The sequence below is a fragment of the Convolutriloba macropyga genome, chromosome 10, assembly GCF_964194025.1.
Source record: "Convolutriloba macropyga chromosome 10, txConMacr16.3, whole genome shotgun sequence".
NCBI classification, from domain to species: Eukaryota; Metazoa; Xenacoelomorpha; order Acoela; family Convolutidae; genus Convolutriloba; species Convolutriloba macropyga.
Window position 1 is genome coordinate 56,937,458 of NC_134477.1, and position 21,800 is coordinate 56,959,257.

At 37.9% G+C, this 21,800-nt stretch overlaps 1 protein-coding gene across 7 annotated transcripts in view; it reads right to left on the bottom strand.

Moving 5' to 3' along the window:
- Positions 1 to 463: 463 nt before the first annotated feature.
- LOC142348739 (chymotrypsin-2-like) overlaps positions 464 to 21,800 on the bottom strand; it is a 29,159-nt gene continuing 7,822 nt past the window's right edge. For 3 of the 7 annotated variants that reach the window (XM_075400217.1, XM_075400212.1, XM_075400213.1), the window contains exons 2-5: positions 20,523 to 21,031; positions 16,395 to 16,485; positions 1,299 to 1,506; positions 464 to 881 (exon numbers count right to left, since the gene is read on the bottom strand). In XM_075400217.1, coding sequence (XP_075256332.1) covers positions 576 to 881; positions 1,299 to 1,506; positions 16,395 to 16,485; positions 20,523 to 20,769 — 852 coding nt within the window. In that variant the 5' untranslated portion in view covers positions 20,770 to 21,031 and the 3' untranslated portion in view covers positions 464 to 575. Of the gene's footprint in view, positions 882 to 1,298; positions 1,507 to 16,394; positions 16,486 to 20,522; positions 21,039 to 21,800 lie in introns of all 7 variants that reach the window. The other 4 variants (XM_075400219.1, XM_075400215.1, XM_075400218.1 and 1 more) reach the window with 2 other exon arrangements.

Genomic DNA, 21,800 nt, shown 5'->3' on the forward strand with positions numbered 1-21,800 from the left:
GAAATTAAATCAAAATAATAAACAAAGAATTTTAACTGGTCTTTTTATTGCTTTTGATCAGACATTGACTCCATTGATAATAAACCAAGTTTTTTTTATTGGTACTGGTGCATGTAAAATCAGCTAATATTAGTCTGTTTTCCCTACTCAGAGCCAGTTAAGAATTAGAACCGGCTCGTCCCCTGCCTTGCTGTTCATGATTATTGGATCTTATTTAACTTTGCGCTACCTATAATAGACCTCATGCTCTTTGGAAAAAAATTGAAGGCTCAATAAAAGGTCGATATGCTGAATAAAAACCAAGTAAGAAATACTAGTCTATGACGAGGTTTTGGTTCTGTCATCTGAGTTTGGCTCATATTCTCAAACATTTACAGTTTTGGACACGCGTCAAACTCTCCCCACCCCAACCTCCAACCCCCCCCCCCCCCCCTCCGCATCTCCTTCTTGGTATCAATCTGGCACTGATCAACTCAAGTTTAACGACAAACGAAGTTGATAATGACTCTAGTTTAACATGTGATGAAAATATTAATTTCAAAACGACAATGTCACTTGGCTTTCCAGAAAACCTTCTAAGACTCTCTGGCCAAAACATTATGAATCCATTCTGAAAAGTAAACAGTGTTTGAGAAATAACTTCCACCATTGCAAAAGTTATCCTGGCTACTTCTGTTGTAGCTCTTGTAGTAACTTGCCACCCCATAAAGACATTCCGGTTCCATAGTGCCACAGATCAGCTTGTAAAGTGGACTTCCGTCATCCATGAAGCAGATATTCCCACCATCGATCGCTGGAATTGTGCAGATTTCACCCGGCATGCATTCAATTGGTCTGAAGTTGGCAACGCCTTCGTAGACAGTTTGAGTGAAGAACATTTCCTGAAAAACGGTTCATCTTCTGCGACATAGAGGTTGAAACAAAAAAAAGCAAAAAACCAACGTAAGAAAGTGGCTTTAACCAGTTTTTTTTTTTCATTTTTAACGTTTCCGTTTTCCCTGGTTTCGGCTGAGATGCATCGAAATTATACAGGAAACGGACTGACAGGCGGTAAACATTTTCAAACAGGTGAGCTTTTTTCCACCCTTTCACCGCGGGAAAGTGACCAAAAAGTAATTTTTTGAAAAGTTGGTTTTGGCTTGGGAATCAACTTGTAAGTGTAATCCAAGTCTTGCCAAAGACTGCTTGCCAGACTTGCAGACTATTTTTTAGACGTGCACAGTATAGATCTCGACTTGCAGTTCAGTCCGGGGAGATAATTCATATTTCATGTTTGTTCATTCTTTACGAACACTCACCTTGAGCTTAACTGGGAAGTCCAGCTGGTCTTCTCTGGTCGATGTGGAACCGAGGCCACAAGTTCCCAACGTTTTGTGAGGCATCAAGTCCGGAGATATGAACATTTCACAAATGGGTATAGCCCGGAGGTGTGCATCTTGTATTGGCGTCTTCGTTTTGACCAGAACCAAATCTAACATTGGATTGTCATTCTGGCGAAACCCAAACCTATAGTTACAAAATTGATGAAATATTTGTTAAAAGGAAACTTTTTGTAACAGGAAACTGCTGATCTAACAAAAACATGAAATTTCTTCCAGATGGAAGACGTTATTCCTTAATTGTTTTCTAAAGTAGATCGCCACGTTTAATTCTGCTCGCTCCGCATTCGAATTCGTTTTTTGTAGGAATGGAAAGTTGAACTTAAGCTTTTTTCGGAAAAGAACCAAATTAATACTGACCTTGAATTATTCCCAACACAAAAGCGAATTCTAAATTTGAAACTGTACAAAGATAATAATGGTAAAGAAATTTAAACTGATGAGAATGGTTGAATAAGTAAATATTGATTCTGATAAAGATTATATCATGGATTGAACACCAAAATTCTCACCCACGTAATATTAGATTAGAAACCCAAATTAGGGGCCTAAGTTATCAAAGTCATGAATGACCTTCTGAAAACTTTTCCCAAAAAGGTATTTTTCTCACAAAGATTCGGAACATTTGGTAAAAATAGGACTAAACTATCATAACCAAACATAGATTAGCAGTATATATACGGCTCAATTTTAGCCAATTTTTGTAACCAAAATCAGTCTGAAAATAGTTATATTGTCGTGATAATCGAAATTTCGGAGTGAGTTAACAGATCTCTGTCGTGGTACTGAACTTGTAATAATTGTTGAAACTAGTATACCCTGGTAATTATACTTTTCGTTAATTTAACTTAGCAAATTTTCAACTACTTTCTCTTTTTGGACCTTTTCTCATAAATTAGTAGAGTTTAAACTGGTATCTAGTAGATATTTGTTAAACTCTTTGATACGTGGCACTCATAGGCATTTGTAACTAGTTGTTTTGAAGGAACCATAGTCTTGTAATTATTAGGACTGGGTAAAACTTAATCGTTTCTTTCGGTTTTCTGTTAATCAAAAGCGTACTTGTACAACTTTAGTAACTTCACAATACATCTCTAAGGATCTGAAATCATACTCATTCTAGCTTCAATTTATTGGATTTAAATTAGTTTGGTGACTAGTAAAGTAGTGATCAACCAATCAATAATTAGGTTAAGTTAGGTTAACGGACTGGAGGACAGCACCGAGTCCAGGACAACGTCAAGACGATTGATTTCTCAGAGTATTAATCGGCCAAGCTCCTTCCAGGAGACCGCATAGTGAAGCCACTCTGAGGGTAGGCCTGCCTGCTCGTAGAAGACTTGGCAAGTTAAGTTAACCCATGTAGTATGGAATGGTGAACCAAGTAGACAATTAAAAAGGTCTGCAGTAACCTGAAGCACCTGATGGGCAATGTCTTAACGTTCTATCAAGTTGGTTAATGCTCGTCTGGTTGGGTTGTGGAGTGAACACCGACGAGCTCTTCACGTCATCTACTATTTATTTTAAGTATATTGGTTGATCGATTAATTAGAAACTGAATTGAGGACCTGGTATAATTCTCAATCTTAGAGTCACCAATTTATTTCATTTTGTAAAGCATTTCTTAGAAGCTAAAATATCATATAACATAGAAAGGCATTACCAACATATTTTAATAACATTATTATTAGCAATTGACTACAGTTATATAGCGCCTGAAAATACTTTCTTTAGGACTTGAACGGAGGGCCTGGTATAACCCTGCAGTCTAGTTAAGAGTAGTAGGTTTTGTGAAGTTACTATCCACTCCAGTAGTTTTCTCTAAGATAGATTCTAGGAACAATTGTGGAATTGTGAATAGGGTAAAACCTCCACCCTAAATATTCAGATTCTATATTGGCGACCACAGAGGGATTCTTCTGATTAGAAGGCGGTTTTGCATTTTACAAAAAAAACTCAGAATTGAAATTTGAGGGAACCGATGAATTAGATCTTTGGAATACGTTCCAAAGGTAAAACTCATTTATATTTTTTTTGTGTCATTTGGTTTTGCATCGAAAATTACTTCAATTACCAAAAATGAACAACGCACCAAACAACCAGCAACAGCAACAACAGAACCAGGCAAATAATCAGCAGCAAATAGTCGTAGCACCACCCCTTCTCACACCCCTCCGATACCCCAGCCGCGATTTCGAGAGTTCGAAAGATGGGTTCGACACTTCGAATCTATGTCAAACGCCAATAATTGGGATGACCAGAGACAACGCGAGGTCCTGCCCACGTGTTTGAACAGTTATGCGTTAGATGAGTATTACAATCTCCCCAATCATTACTTTCAACAAGTGCAAGGACAACCAGCCCTGACCATAGCGAGAGTTCTGAACGCTCTTAACAACAGAATCGGCGACTTTCCCAACGCAAGGAGTGCACGCACCGAATTCAAAAATCTTCAACAATTGGAATCAGAGTCAATCCAAGAGTTCTCAAGGCGAGTTCGTAAGTTAGGAGAGGCAGCCAATGCTCATCTTGATGTTGCGGGACGACAGGAAGCTAACAAAGATGCCTTTGTGGATGGACTGTTGGACAGCGAAATCAGATACACACTCCTGAAGGAAGAACCGGGAAGCTTCAATGCAGCTACACAACGGGCCATTGCGCTAGACGCCATCAGTAAAGCGGAATCCAGTCGACTGCGAAGACGAAGAAACGGGCATGTGAGATGGACAAAGGGTGAACAGGATCATGATGAGTCAGTAGCAGCTGACTTTAGAGCACTCAACACCAGTCTGTCATCGGGTTTCAATCAAATGATCGAGTTTCAGACCAGAAGCTTCAATAAGATGCTAGAGCAGCAAGAGCGACATACACAGATCATGGAGAAGTTTCTTGAGACCCAAACAAGATATCTATCCGAATCAAGTCAACCCAGATTTCAGAGTAGAAGTCCGGGAAGACCGGAAGGCTTTCGATCCAGAACGTCTGCGATGCAGTGCTATAATTGCCGCGAGTTTGGGCACTTGTCCAATCAGTGCCCACAGAAAGGAACAATACAACCTGGTTTACCCGCAAACTTGGACACCGATAGACAACCAATCGTAAAAAGCATTTTACAGAGAGCGAACCCAGAACAAGTGAGCAATATCAACAAAGTTCAAGCCGAAGCAGTCTTTGGACCTACAGTCTACGTGATGGTTGATCTTGACGGACATAAACACAAATCGTTAGTGGATACTGGGAGCAATGTGAACATTCTATCAGAAAAAACTTACTCACAGTACGAACAGCGTTCCAAACTAAGACCTTTCCGAGAACAAGTTCTTTCGGCCACCAATGATCCTTTCGAAATACTTGGCGTTTTTACTGGCGAAATAACGTTCGACACCGGGGTTAAAGTGAAAGCCGATCTCCTGGTGACCCCAAACACAGACGTGCGTTTGATACTTGGAACCCAGGTGATGGAGGAGAATAAAGTATCAATCGACTTCCATTCTAAGCAGCTCATGATGGAGAAGGAAAGCAATGTGGTAAATTTGCAATTTGCCTATAAACCTGAAGTCCCCAGGCACGTACATCTTTGTGAGACGGAAGCAGAATCTGGTCTTGATCAAATTGGAACAACGGAAGAAACACAGCACAGGGCAACTGCAGAAACAAACCTAACCCTATCATGCGATGAAGAGTTGGAACAGATTTGTTCTTTAGCAATTCCAGACAGGAACCAACAAACTGACGACAGAAGAACACTGCTACGAGAGTTCAGAGATGTGTTTGCAATGAACGACAACGAACTTGGACAGACACACTTGGTTCAGCATGAAATTGACACAGGTGATACGCTGCCCATCAAGCTTGCACCCCATAGACTTGCACCTGGAAAGATCACTGTGGTTAAGAAGGAGATTGAGGACATGTTGGCACGAAACATTATCCGACCATCAAACAGCCCGTACAGTGCACCAATCGTTCTCGTTACCAAAAAGGATGGGAGCAATCGAATGTGCACAGACTTCCGACGACTAAACGAAGTAACAAAGAAAGACGCTTTTCCCCTTCCGCGAATTGACCAGATACTGGATCATCTTCACGGAGCAACGATTTTCTCAAGCCTCGGCCTAGCCTCTGGATATTGCAGGTCCCATTAGCTGAGAGTGCTATACCAAAAACTGCGTTCGTCACTCCCGATGGTGGACACTATGAGTACCTCAGACTTCCATTTGGACTTTGCAATGCACCGGGAACCTTCCAGCGACTTATGACAAGCATCTTCAATGAATATCTCTTCTCGTTCGTCCGCATCTTCTTGGACGACGTTCTGGTGTTTAGTAGGAATGTGGAGGAACACGAAAAACACATGCGCCTCGTTTTTCACGCTCTTCGCCAGGCCAAACTTAAACTCAAACCCAAGAAATGCCGCCTCTTTCAAGAATCCGTAACCTATCTGGGATACAAACTGAGCCCAGAGGGAATTGCACCAGATGAAAACAAACTCGTTGCAGTACGGGACTGGAAACGACCAGAAAACGTTACCGAAGTGAGGTCTTTTATTGGATTTTGCAGTTACTACAGACGGTTCATCAAAGACTTCGCTGGGATAGCGAAACCTCTTCACCAGATAACAAAAAGGAACAGCCGTTTCACTTGGAACCCTGAATGCCATAATGCATTCAAAAAACTGAAAGCGGCTTTGATTGATAGCTCAGTACTCAAGCATCCGGACTACAACTCTCCTTTTATTGTGGACACGAATGCAAGTGTCAACAGTCTTGGGGCAGTACTCTCGAATATTGTCGATGGAGTAGAATACCCAGTGGCTTTCGCAAGCAGAGTTTTGACCCCAGCAGAATGTCGTTACTCAACAACAAAAAGAGGAGCATTAGCAGTCATTCAGGCGATGAAATGGTTCAAGCCTTACATTTGGGGAACTCAATTTGTGCTCAGAACAGATCATGCATCGCTACAGTGGTTATTTAGACAAAACAATGACTGGATGATATTCAGGATGCTACAAAGACTGCAAGAGTTTGATTTTCAAGTAGTACATAGACCAGGAGACAAGCACGGGAATGCAGATGGACTGTCAAGACAGTGCAGCATCACACCTGAGCTAACTGAAGCTGAGAGACTGGATATGTTTGGAAGTTGCCCATCAGCTAATTCTTTGGAAGACGCCCTGGGAAGAATTAACTTAGTTACAGCAGAGGACACGAACGAACCAATGAGTATCAAATTTCAAGAAGACGTAAATTCAATTAGACTGGCTCAAAGAAACGATCCCTGCTTACGTCTTATCTTGCAATGGGCAAACGCTGAGAAACATCCAGACCAAAATCCACTGAGAGACTTAAAAATCAAGAAGGCAAACGCAATAGCACAAGGTGAAGATGCAGTAGCGATCTGGGGCCTTTGGGACCAGATGGAACTGACTGATGGCGTGCTGTACAGGTAGTGGCATGTAGAAGGAAGCAATATAACACAAAAACAACTTGTAGTACCGCAGGGACTCAGAGAGACAGTTTTGGAACAACTTCACGATTCAAAACTCAGTGGAGGCCATTTTGCTTTTCAAAAAACCTTGGACAGGGCAAGACAGAGGTTTTGGTGGCCCAATATGAGAAAAGACATTGAACGAAAATGCGAGAACTGCACCCTGTGTCAAGCACGAAGTACCGCTGGAAAGAAAAGAATAGCCCCTCTCCAGACCATCAACGTTGGGATCCTTTTCAGCAAAGTGGCAGCAGATATCCTAGGTCCTGTTACCCGAGCGAAGACAAGCGGTGCAAAATACATACTCGTATTGACGGACTATTTCACAAAATACGTGGTTTGCGTTCCCTTAGAAAGAACTACGGCCGAAGATGTTGCTAGAGCAATTGTGGAGAAATGGGTTTTGACATTTGGAGCACCTGATTGCCTACACACCGACCAAGGATCAAACTTCTGCAACGAACTGCTACTAGAAGTGTGCAAAATTTTTGGAATAGAGAAGACAAGAACATCTCCATATCACCCGCAGGGAAATGGTATGGTAGAACGTCACAACAGAGTTGTTGCGCATGTTATTTCCAAACATTGCGCAAACAATCCAAGTAGCTGGGATCAAATGATTCCCTATCTCAACTTCGTCTATAATACGACCGTACCGAAAACAACAGGACAGACTCCATTCTCCCTTGTGTTTGGACAAGAATGCAAATACCCGATTGACCTGCTACTCCCGAAAGCACCTGGTCACGAAATTGCCAAATACGAATTCGCAAGATGGCTCAACGAGCAATTCAGAGAAGCACATATGAATGCTAGAGAGACACTTGGTTACAAGCAAGAAAGACAGAAAGATATGTATCAGAAAAACGTTTTTGGAGAGGAATTGAAGCCGGGAGAGAGAATCTGGCTTTTCGCATCCCACAAAGCGAAATCAAAAAAATTCTTCCTTCCATGGGACGGACCGTACAACATCATTGAGAAGACGTCAGAGGTCAATTACAAAATTTCAAAGGATGCGAATGCAAAGAAATGGCAGATAGTCCACTACAATCGATTGAAGCCTGTGAAGGAGGAAGACGAATTACCCAGAATGGAAACGAGATCATCACATCAGGAGAAATGGCCCAGCCGCCAGAATACAAATGACCAGGAAGTTCCCATTGAAGTAAACAATCAAACTTTCACTCCAGAAGTTATATCAAAACGACCCAAACAAGAGAGTCCCTTCAAATGGATGGACGAAGATGAAGATTTTTTCTACGATCTCTTTGCAGAGCGAGAATATTCAACTAAAAGGCCCACTAAGACTAACATAGGAGCAGAACCGAACACTCCGGAACAAGCAACAACCCAAGAGAACCAGACTCCTCTTGTAACCCCAGCCAAAGAGATTGACTCTACACCACTGCCCCAACGACCACACAAGCCAAAAAATGTCTTGAGGGACCTCAGTGAAATACAGTCAACACCTGCAAGCGCCAAAAGGGAAATGTGCAAACCAAAAACATTTGCAGAACTTTTGGGAACCAAAACTGACGAAACAGTAAACTCCATCGCTAAAACCCGAGAAAGACGCGCAGTGAAATACCCAAAACGGTTCGGAATCGACGACGAATAAAAAAAAATATATATTTAAATATATATATATATATATATATATATATATATATATATATATATGTCTTTTAAAAAAAAAGAAACTTGATTAAGTTTCTCAATATAGCATTGAGTATAATATTGATTAAGTTTCTCTAAAAAACTATCTTGCAAGTTACTGTAACACCGGTATCATGAAAAGAACTAATTAGCTCGAATACATTTCAGGGAATTTGGGGGAATTTTTGTAGAATGTAGCACTCTTTCTAATACAGAAAAAATGCCATCTAGGTTTAGCGCAGTAATTAACCATAGTAGTGTTTAGATGTACAACTTTGTGATATTTATATTAATACTTGCGGTACGACAGCAAACAGCGGAGAGTGCACGAACTACTGCGCATGTTCTCTTCCAACCTCAAACTCCAGTTTCATTGGCTGACTCATATCTGACTGTGGATATCGCAGTCCCTCTTCCAAAGCTGTTAAACGTGGATCTCCGACCAATTTATAAATTCTCTTCAAAACTTCAGCAATTGGAACAGAAAACATGGAAGAGCTCCCAGTTTTGCAACAACCCAGAAATAAGCGCACTATTACAGCACCACTTTGACGGAATAATCTCATCTATTCAGACAGAATACAAAAGAGCAGAGAAAGAAAGGACAAAGCTTGTCAAAGAAGTAGCATCGTTTGTAAACCAGACTATCACTCTTCAGCGACAGAGACGATCACCACTGCTGTTTGCAATGGGAGCTGCGACGGTGATAACTTTGGAACCCTTACTGGAAAAAGCAGGCTGCAGGCTATTCTCAATTTTTGGTCTGTGTGAAAGCTCCAAGCGAAAGATGGAACAACTGGAAGGACGGTTGCACTATTTGGAATCAAGAATGGTTCACCTGCACAACGAAGAAAAAGAATCTATTCAGGTCATGGCCAGCAGTAGTTTGAAGCTTCATGAAGGCACACGAAAAGTGCTAAACTATTCAAAGGATAACTTTGAGATTCTGCAAACAAACCTGGAGATGCTTCAAAAAGCAATGGAAGAAATACAACAAGCCCAAGCCTGTGATCATCGAAGGTCTGACGTTTTTATGTATGCCTTTCGCGCCCAAAGTGCAATTAACAACGTATCGTGGACTCTCAATGCTATGCACAGTGAGTTGCAAGTACAAACACTATATTTGACGGAGCAGAGAAACATGTTTGTTACAAGCATTGGAGTGGTATCCAAAGGAACACTGCCAACCGCACTAGTACCCTACGAGGATTTACGGAAAATAATTACAACTCTGAAGCTGGGAGACAAAAAGTGTTCAATCCCATACGACCACTCAAGTTTACTTTACAGCCTGCCCTTAGTGAGAAATGTTTTTTCCAATCCACACGGACGGTTAATCACAATGGAGGTGCCAGTGTACAGTGGTGAACCAATCCACGATGCCTACAAAGCAATCCCTCTGCCGCAACCAATCAAGAACACAACAACGGCCGCAACTCTAAAATTAGAAAGGAACTATTTGATCGTATCAAGGCGAGAAGAAAGCTATGCCGAAATGAAGAGTGAGGAATATCTGTCTTGTTGGGGGACACAATTGCTTAGACTTTGCACTAAGCCAGTAGCGTTAGTGAGCGCGCAAGATCAACTCTGCTTGACTTCACTCCTATACAATCACGAGGTGGCTGCTTTGAAGACTTGCACACGAGAAGTAACCGAATTGCCAATTTTACCGACAGCAATCTACCTTGGGAACTCTATGTACCTCCTCAACGCGGCAGACAATCAACAATTTCTTTATAACATAACGTACAGTGGGTGCAGAAAGTTTTCAAACCGTGTACCAGCCTGTAAAAGTTGCCTAGTGCATCCCCCCTGCAATGGAAAACTGGTTCACCCGCAGAAAGGACTGGTCATGTTGCCCGATCCAGCATTTTGTCTTCAACACAGTGGACTAATAACAGCAATCACAACTCCCGAACTACTGGATACCGCTTTCGACATCCCGAGCATTCCAGCGGTCACTCCTACAGAAGAGAGTCGGAACTTGATCTTGCATAGGATCAGATCGGCACTCAAGGATGTCCCTACGCTTGATGTCACGCCTGAATTAGTCAGTGAGATGGTAGACAAAATCCATCAACAACTTTCTGACGAAAAGAACTTCAAATCCTTTGGCCATGGGTCAACACTGCATACATTTAAAGAGCTGGCTGGTCTGCTTGGTTTCTCTTTATGGTGTCTTGCTTTTGTCCTTCTGGCTGTTAACAGTCCAAGAACACTACGAAACATATTCATAATTTGCCCAACGATGATCAACGAGATATCGGAACTGACATGCAGTTTGAGGAGAGACTAAACTTAGTTGAGAGAATGCGAAATGAGGAGACAAGCGCTGATTAAAAGAAAAAAGACTGTCGTACCAAAATATGGTGATGGTGCTTTTATATACTTATACTCTAATTTCACTTTATTGTACTATTCAGGAGAATAGTTTAGTCCAGATGGGTGGGATGTAGGAATGGAAAGTTAAACTTAAGCTTTTTTCGGAAAAGAACCAAATTAATACTGACCTTGAATTATTCCCAACACAAAAGCGAATTCTAAATTTGAAACTGTACAAAGATAATAATGGTAAAGAAATTTAAACTGATGAGAATGGTTGAATAAGTAAATATTGATTCTGATAAAGATTATATCATGGATTGAACACCAAAATTCTCACCCACGTAATATTAGATTAGAAACCCAAATTAGGGGCCTAAGTTATCAAAGTCATGAATGACCTTCTGAAAACTTTTCCCGAAAAGGTATTTTTCTCACAAAGATTCGGAACATTTGGTAAAAATAGGACTAAACTATCATAACCAAACATAGATTAGCAGTATATATACGGCTCAATTTTGGCCAATTTTTGTAACCAAAATCAGTCTGAAAATAGTTATATTGTCGTGATAATCGAAATTTCGGAGTGAGTTAACAGATCTCTGTCGTGGTACTGAACTTGTAATAATTGTTGAAACTAGTATACCCTGGTAATTATACTTTTCGTTAATTTAACTTAGCAAATTTTCAACTACTTTCTCTTTTTGGACCTTTTCATATAAATTAGTAGAGTTTAAACTGGTATCTAGTAGATATTTGTTAAACACTTTGATACGTGGCACTCATAGGCATTTGTAACTAGTTGTTTTGAAGGAACCATAGTCTTGTAATAATTAGCACTGGGTAAAACTTAATCGTTTCTTTCGGTTTTCTGTTAATCAAAAGCGTACTTGTACAACTTTAGTAACTTCACAATACATCTCTAAGGATCTGAAATCATACTCAATCTAGCTTCAATTTATTGGATTTAATTTATTTTGGTGACTAGTAAAGCAGTGATCAACCAATCAATAATTAGGTTAAGTTAGGTTAACGGACTGGAGGACAGCACCGAGTCCAGGACAACATCAAGACGATTGATTTCTCAGAGTATTAATCGGCCAAGCTCCTTCCAGGAGACCGCATAGTGAAGCCACTCTGAGGGTAGGCCTGCCTGCTCGTAGAAGACTTGGCAAGTTAAGTTAACCCATGTTGTATGGAATGGTGAACCAAGTAGACAATTAAAAAGGTCTGCAGTAACCTGAAGTACCTGATGGGCAATGTCTTAACGTTCTATCAAGTTGGTTAATACTCGTCTGGTTGGGTTGTGGAGTGAACACCGACGAGCTCTTCACGTCATATACTATTTATTTTAAATATATTGGTTGATAGATTAATTAGAAACTGAATTGAGGACCTGGTATATTTCTCAATCTTAGAGTCACCAATTTATTTCATTTTGTAAAGCATTTCTTAGAAGCTAAAATATCATATAACATAGAAAGGCATTACCAACATATTTTAATAACATTATTATTAGCAATTGACTACAGTTCTATAGCGCCTGAAAATTCTTTCTTTAGGACTTGAACGAAGGGCCTGGTATAACCATTCAGTCTAGTTAAGAGTAGTAGGTTTTGTGAAGTTACTATCCAGTCCAGTAGATTTCTATAAGATAGATTCTAGGAACAATTGTGGAATTGTGAATAGGGTAAAACCTCCACCCTAAATATTCAGATTCTATATTTTTTGCCTTCAATTATGAAAAGACAACTTTTGAAAAATGTAACTCAAAATACAGAAATCATTTTGACTTCTTGAAGTGTTAGGCTTTTTCCGAAGTTTTAACCTCCTTTCGATACAAAAAATTGCCATGGTAACTGAATCGCTTTTTTAGTTTCCTCGCTAATAGATAGACATTATAGACATCGATTGAGAATTAACTGTGCTCGTGAACCGATTTTGTTGAATTTTCATAGAGCCTTATTTATTCATTGAGACTTTTAGCCGTAGGCGGTGGTTCTCATTTCAATTTATCCATTAATTTCCTGGGATCTATAGACACAAAAAAATTTTCACAAATTTTCCGCAATTTTTCCTCTTTTTGTTGAAAAAATAACGTTGTGTGAATTGCACTGGAAGAAAATTTTTGTCTGACTTCGTCTGAAGGTTCTAACCTCATTTGAGGGAACAACCAGGGAAATAAATTGATAACATTGACTGGTACTTTTTTTGGGGGGGGGGTTCAGGTTTTCTCTCTGGAAAAATATTGATTAGCAATGTATAAATAACGCAAAATGATAGCTGGGGTAAATTTTCAGTAAATAACTTTAGAACCTATCAAACAGAACATGAATTTGCTATCGTTTTGGGTTTTCGCTCTCAAGTTATCCTCCCTGTTATCGATATTCCAATCATTAGTGATCGTAAGTGTGGTGCTCCAGATCCGTAAACAAAGCAGCCTTATTGGATGAAATTGGAGGTAAAGTTAGAAGTCTGTATCCGGAACATCTTTCTGAAGCGTAAGAAAATAATAAATATTGATTCTGATAAAGATTATATCATGGATTGAACACCAAAATTCTCACCCACGTAATATTAGATTAGAAACCCAAATTAGGGGCCTAAGTTATGAAAGTCATGAATGACCTTCTGAAAACTTTTCCCAAAAAGGTATTTTTCTCACAAAGATTCGGAACATTTGGTAAAAATAGGACTAAACTATCATAACCAAACATAGATTAGCAGTATATATACGGCTCAATTTTAGCCAATTTTTGTAACCAAAATCAGTCTGCAAATAGTTATATTGTCGTGATAATCGAAATTTCGGAGTGAGTTAACAGATCTCTGTCGTGGTACTGAACTTGTAATAATTGTTGAAACTAGTATACCCTGGTAATTATACTTTTCGTTAGTTTAACTTAGCAAATTTTCAACTACTTTCTCTTTTTGGACCTTTTCATATAAATTAGTAGAGTTTAAACTGGTATCTAGTAGATATTTGTTAAACACTTTGATACGTGGCACTCATAGGCATTTGTAACTAGTTGTTTTGAAGGAACCATAGTCTTGTAATAATTAGGACTGGGTAAAACTTAATCGTTTCTTTCGGTTTTCTGTTAATCAAAAGCGTACTTGTACAACTTTAGTAACTTCACAATACATCTCTAAGGATCTGAAATCATACTCAATCTAGCTTCAATTTATTGGATTTAAATTATTTTGGTGACTAGTAAAGTAGTGATCAACCAATCAATAATTAGGTTAAGTTAGGTTAACGGACTGGAGGGCAGCACCGAGTCCAGGACAACATCAAGACGATTGATTTCTCAGAGTATTAATCGGCCAAGCTCCTTCCAGGAGACCGCATAGTGAAGCCACTCTGAGGGTAGGCCTGCCTGCTCGTAGAAGACTTGGCAAGTTAAGTTAACCCATGTAGTATGGAATGGTGAACCAAGTAGACAATTAAAAAGGTCTGCAGTAACCTGAAGTACCTGATGGGCAATGTCTTAACGTTCTATCAAGTTGGTTAATACTCGTCTGGTTGGGTTGTGGAGTGAACACCGACGAGCTCTTCACGTCATATACTATTTATTTTAAGTATATTGGTTGATCGATTAATTAGAAACTGAATTGAGGACCTGGTATAATTCTCAATCTTAGAGTCACCAATTTATTTCGTTTTGTAAAGCATTTCTTAGAAGCTAAAATATCATATAACATAGAAAGGCATTACCAACATATTTTAATAACATTATTATTAGCAATTGACTACAGTTCTATAGCGCCTGAAAATACTTTCTTTAGGACTTGAACGAAGGGCCTGGTATAACCCTTCAGTCTAGTTAAGAGTAGTAGGTTTTGTGAAGTTACTATCCAGTCCAGTAGATTTCTATAAGATAGATTCTAGGAACAATTGTGGAATTGTGAATAGGGTAAAACCTCCACCCTAAATATTCAGATTCTATATTTTTTGCCTTCAATTATGAAAAGACAACTTTTCAAAAATGTAACTCAAAATACAGAAATCATTTTGACTTCTTGAAGTGTTAGACTTTTTCCGAAGTTTTAACCTCCTTTCGATACAAAAAAATTGCCATGGTAACTGAATCGCTTTTTTAGTTTCCTCGCTAATAGATAGACATTATAGACATCGATTGAGAATTAACTGTGCTCGCGAACCGATTTTGTTGAATTTTCATAGAGCCTTATTTATTCATTGAGACTTTTAGCCGTAGGCGGTGGTTCTCATTTCAAATTATCCATTAATTTCCTGGGATCTATAGACGCAAAAAAATTTTCACATATTTTCCGCAATTTTTCCTCTTTTTGTTGAAAAAATAACGTTGTGTGAATTGCACTGGAAGAAAAATTTTGTCTGAGTTCGTCTGAAGGTTCTAACCTCATTTAAGGGAACAACTAAGGAAATAAATTGATAACATTAATTGGTACTTTTTTTTTGGGGGGGGGGGGGTTCAGTTTTTCTCTCATGAAAAATATTGATTAGCAATGTGTATAAATAACGCCAAAATGATAGCTGGGGTAAATTTTCAGTAAATAACTTTAGAACATATCAAACTTAGGAACATGAATTTGCTATCGTTTTGGGTTTTTGCTCTCAAGTTATCCTCCTTGTTATCAATATTCCAATCATTAGTGATCGTAAGTGTGGTGCCCCAGACCAGTAAACAAAGCAGCATTATTGGATGAAATTGGAGGCAAAGTTAGAAGTCTGTATCCGGAACATCTTTCCAAAGCGTAAGAAAAAAATTTTGGGATGTTGTGACTTATGTTGTGACTAAAACCGTAAAAAACCTACAAAAATTCGATATCTCCAGTTTTTCCCGGGTCGAAGTTTGGTCGAAAAATAATGTAAGATTAGCGATGAATAGCAGTGAAAAAACTTTTTTCACCGCAAAGCACCCGCAACTTTTAGCGTTGAATTCGGTGATAGCGGTGAACTTTTTTAGGATTTGCGGTTTCTAGAGGTGAAATTTTGTTTTTCAACGCATTCACCGGATTTTTTACAAAACAGAAACGTCCGTAGACGAGTTCTATCCTCCCACCTCTTGTGTAACAGTTTCGCATTCCACTGCGCCATCTGTCTTTTAATTCAATCATATTTCAAGTCAATTTTAGATAAGCGTTGAAATTAGCGGTGAACAATTTTAAGATTTGCAATTTTAGCAGTGAAAACATTTTTCTCGGCAACCTGCTGGTAGCAGCGAAAAATTTTATTTTCATCGCATTCTGCTGGCAGCGCTTAAAAAGTTTTTTTCACCAATATTTGTTGGTAGCGGTGACAAATTTTCTTTCACAGCTTATGCGGTGAAAAAAATTCAGCGCTTAAATTTTTTTTTCACCGCATTTATCGCATTGAGCTCATTTTTTACACTTTTTACTCAAATTCGCCGCAAATCTTAGATCTTTTAGCGATTTTTAGCGGCCCATACTTTTTAATAAGCGGATTAGTAGCCACTGCTTTGTTCATAAAATTTTGAATTCCCGTTCTTTCTTTTCAGTGGGAAAATTTTCGAAGAAGTAAATTGTTGTTGATATAAAACATACATCGGATGCATGAAGAAGTCTTCGACGCGAACACCGTAGCCCGCTTGAGTAGGTTGAGTGAAATCTCCAATTTTCAAGTACATGTCGGAGGCTGAAACAACATTGAAACTCAATATAAAAATTAAAGGCCTCATTAACAGAAACATAATATTCCTCAATTTGAATCATTTATAGATCGGAGACGTATAAATGCATTACTATTAAAGAGTAATAAACATATGCCTCAACAAAAAAACGAAAACTTATAGGGGTAGAGAATGTAGTTGAAGAAAACGCAGCAAAAGTTTTTGTAATACGTTTTTTTTAGAACTTTTTAAGAAGTGTTAGAAATGTAAGAATTTTTTTTAAAAGATGTTCATTAAATTTTGTGATAATTTGATAATTCTGTCACATTTTTCAAAACTTTTAAGAGAACCTAACAAATTAACGCTCAACATATATAAATTTACGCTGCAATTAGATATTTTTGACCGCCCTAACAAAACTAAGAACATGACCACCACACCAGCAAAGTGCTGGACATATATGCATATCGATGAATACTTTAAAAACGCAAAAAAAACAAACTTGTACGGTTTTCTATCAGTAACGTCAATATCCTTGTCCATTACGGTTGATATAAAATATCTGAAAAAAAAATTGAAAGCATTAAAATTTACTGTTTTCTCCTATTATATCACAAGAAGTTTCAGTTTAAATCGATAGCATTGGAAGATATCTAGAAATCTGGAAACATGACCTCATCTCGTCAAAATTTTACGAGCAGTTTTTATTGCATTAAAAGGCAAAAATCGAAGCTGGTTAACACTATCAATTCATATTTTCTCAAACTTAATTTTTTTCGCCGCTACTTTCCATTGATCAGGTAATGAGTCATCTGTTCTCAATTTGAAAGTTTTGTCCATTTTCTGCCAAAAAACAGTTTTCTTAAGTGTGACTCAAATCTATTAAAAAGATGGGGGTTGATAATTGAACTGGTTTCATGCTTTTTAAGAATATCATTCAAAACGATAAACGGTTGAAAACTTTTATAAAAAGACTTCATTATCAATATGGCCTTCAATCAATAGAAACTGAAACGAATCCAGCATGAATTGCAACCCAACATATATTTTTTTGGGGCGGTCAAAGTGTTTAGAAAGATTTTTTTGTCAGCGATTAGAATTTGTACCCTCATTTTATGTGTTTTACGTTGCAATATGTCTATTGGAAAGGTCAGCAGTTCAGTGCACTGTTGTCATTATCATTTTTTTATCATATGTAGGAACACATTTCATCTCCGATGCGTTTGGAAATTTTATTCTTCTTCCTTACTAAGATAATTTTATTCTACTGTGGGACCACTACAATATCAAAAAATATTTTTCTGATGCTCTACGTACTCCAAGTAAATTTGATTCAGATGGAGGTTATCTTTTAGATCTAGCAGCTTCATAATTCCATTATGGAATCCGCCTGATAAAAGCAAAATAAACAAACAAATGTTGTGTTCATGAGCCGTACCCACAGTTCATTGATAATCATTACTGATTCAGAACATTTTCAGAGAAAATTTAAGTTTTATTACTGATACAGAAAGATTTCAGAACCAACTGTGAATTGATATCTGAATTTCTCTGAATCAGAGCAAAATTCAGAGAATATATTCTGTATTCCTCTGAATCAGAAGATAAGTCAGAAAGAATCGCTGAATTAGCTCTGAATCAGACAAATTCAGTGCAAAATGTGACCTGAATTAGACTCTGGCTCAGTACTGAATTCGGCTGAGAGTTAGGTACGAGAGTTCAAGTACTGTTTATTTGCTACATTCAGCAAAACTTATTTATTGGATGCCATTGTAAAAAAGATGCGTAAAAACACACTAAAATGTTTAAACTTTATATCAAATTTTGGGACATCAAAATTGCTCGAAAATTTATAATCTGCTTATGACTTCCTTCGACTATATAGATTTAATTTTTTATAGATACGTACGTCGAGTGTCGTAAATTTAAATTGGCACGTTTCTACTGTTTTAATCTCCCTCCTTTTCCTCGTATCTCAAAATCTCTTTTTTGATTAGCAGAAGCAACCAGCAATTGTGTGGTGTGTCTGCAGTCAAATTCAGATCAATTTGATATCCGTTTTCACAGCAGGAACTACTCTGATCAATATAGAATAGACGTTTTAGAAAAAATCTGTTACTCTGATGGACTTACAGCATTGTTTTGCTACTGTGAACAATAACCAGCACTGAACCGACGGTAAATTGCAATACTGTCGATAATGCATTTTTAAAAAAATATCAACAATTGACTATATTTTTTAATTTTTTTTGGTATTTTTCAGATGTAGTTGATGACGGCTTCGATCGTCTAAGTCATAAGTTGCTGCATTCTCTGATAACGGAGACAAAATTTCTATAAAAAAGTTTTAATTAGAGCTTTGAATGTTTGAAACTGTTATTCGTTTTTTCAAAACGCTTGACTTATTTTTTTTCCTGTGGCGCTTAGTCCAAATCAGTAAATATTTATATTAATCTATAAACAAATTTTGATATTTAAAAAGTTTTTCTGGCTAAATCTGTAGCTTTCTGTATCAGAAAGTAAACAAATTTTTCGATTGGTAAATATGTCCTCTTTCCTTTTTTTCCTTATTGCAGTTTAACGGTTTCTTGGCAAATAATTTTACTATCATCAACGAATTAAAACCCAACCGTTACAAGCCAATTTCAAAACAATTTTTCGAAGATATTCAAAAGTATATGTTAAGTAAACAAGCAACGAAATATCATTAAAAACCAATTTTGATGAATTTTTTTTTCGTTATAATCTTATTCCATTTTCTGCTATTGTTTTTGCCACTAATGAGCTTGTTCGTTCTCTCATTTAAATTGAGTTTTCTTAGTGGAGATGAAATCCTGTTCAATCTTTATTCTTGATTTTATGGTTCTTTTAAACATATTTAAAATGATAAATAAACTCATCAGTTTCTTTATGCTGTTCAGATGAAGATGTCACTTGAAATCTATCTGCAGGTTTGCAGGTTAGAATATAAGAACACATTTTTGTTTTTATGTTTGACCAATCAGCGTTAACTTAAAATTAGTGAAAAAATCAGCTTGGATAATTTTTTTTTGTTTTTTTTTCTTAGGAGCTCAAAAAAATAGATGATCGCTGCAAACATTTAACTAAAGACGGATTTTGTCTTCTTATGACACCAACTATTCGAATTTTTGTTTGTTTGTCATTGTTATTCTTGATTTTTCGAAAAAAAAAATAATTGGTATTGTCTATTAGAACTGATTTTTGAATATCGTAAAGAATGTCTACTTGCCTAGGTAGGTACCGTGAGTTCAAAAGTAATAAATAGAGATATCTTGACGCTTCTTGTTTATTTTGTCTGGCGTTCTAAATTTTTCTGGCTTGCAACCACTAGCACCATTCTTTCCGAGGTCTCGGACTTAACATCAAAACATCCAGTTAACTTTATAACCAAACATCCCCTCCTCCCCTTCACCTTTTTCCCCACCCGTTAAGTACAAGAGGGTGAAATTTACCCTGTTGAACTTAACGGGTGGGAAAAAGGTGAAGGGGAGGAAGGGATGTTTGGTTATAAAGTTAACTGGATGTTTTGATGCTAATTCCGAGACCTAACAGTGTGTTAACCCCCAGTGTGTTTTACGCCCCCCACGTTACAAATTATATGTTGTTATATAGCACGTCACTATGTAAGAAAATAGCACGTGCGCCTGGGGGTACAGAACAGATCCCAAAATTGAATGATTTGGAAAATCTGGAAACATGAACGAAACGGAGAGACTCAAATTTGATTTGAAATGACCGCATTGAATGAATCCATGACTGCGCCCTCGTCCCTAACATCAGCGGCGTAACCACCCCCCCCCCCCCCCCACAACTATCTGTTTCAATCATTTCTCTCTACATACGGATTTTTTAATCTTGAACCAAGGTGTTTAAGTACCCTTAAAGTATTCTCAAAATCCTGCGCAAAATAGTTAGGCTAGCTCACGCGAAAACAAAAGCGTTTTTAAAGATTTCTGTTTCCGGGGTGGGGGGGGGGGGTGTTAACTGGGGTAATTAGGGCTCAAAACATGACACATAGAGCTCAGTGTTGTCAAAAACTCACGTTCTGCCTGAAACACACAATGTGCTGCCGTAATCACAAAGCGCGAGTTGAGAATCGTGGCAGCACAGAACCCGTTTTCAAAAACGAGCTGAGCGTAAAAACTCCGTTTCGGACTATCAAAACCGTTGATAATCAACTGGCGCGTTTTTCCACCATAATTTTTCGAAGAAGACAAATTTTCATCAAAAATGAGGGCATTAAAATGCGACGATAAAAAGGCCAAGACTGTGATTACTATCAGATACATTCGCGTTGGCTTCGATAAACTCGCTGTAATTAATTTTCGTATTTTTGTATCTAAAATTAGATAACGAATCTAGTAGACTGATGAAAGCCGTATATGGCCAATTGTTAAATATTATCTGATTGCATTGTTTGAAATTGAATATAAATGTAACAAAAATTGATTGGAATATTTTTTCCATTCAAGTTTGGAAGAGTGCTCGAATAAAGGCTGCTGTTTAATAAAGATTAGATAAAACTCGAAGTCACGAAATAATGCTGGATAACTTATAACTGTACTGGTTGAGGTTTCACTAGTTTCGACTCGGAATCGCTGCTATTTTTCCACGCGAAGCGCTCTCGTATCTTAACGCCCGGGCCGAGCAATTTGGCCAAAATTATGTAAGATCAACGGCAACTAGCGTTGACAAGTTGGAAAATTCACCGCAATTTTCTTCCATAATTTTGCGTTGAATGCGTTGAATTTAAAGACAAAAATTCAACGCATTCAACGCAAATTTATGTAAGAAATGGAGGTGAATTTTCCAACTTGTCAACGCTAGTTGCCGTTGATCTTACATAATTTTGGCCAAAATCCTCGGCCCGGGATGTGGATTATAAGGAAGCTTACTAAACTTACAACGATCATAGAGCCTTTTGATGACCCATATTTGGTACTTTTTATGGTACGTAAGTTTGGTAAACTCGGGTCGCCTTCTCAAAATTGCGTCATCTGCTTGAAACAAAATATAAGAGTATGGTCTTAGGAGGAGTTTTTTAACGAGCAGTAAGATGTGATATGAAGTCAAAAAATTCCAGTGTGACTTTTTGGATGACTTTTGCAAAAAAAAATTAATTATTTTTTCATCGGCGCTTTTACAAGTCCAAAAAGTTTCCCGAAAGTCTTTTGCCCCTGGTTCACAACCTGGCCGAGGGTAGTTCACAACCTGGCCATTCAACGCAAAATATGTAAGATCTACGCTAAAATCAACAAAAAATATGTAAGATCTACGCCAAATTCAACGCAAAATATGTAAGATCTACGCTTTATAAGGA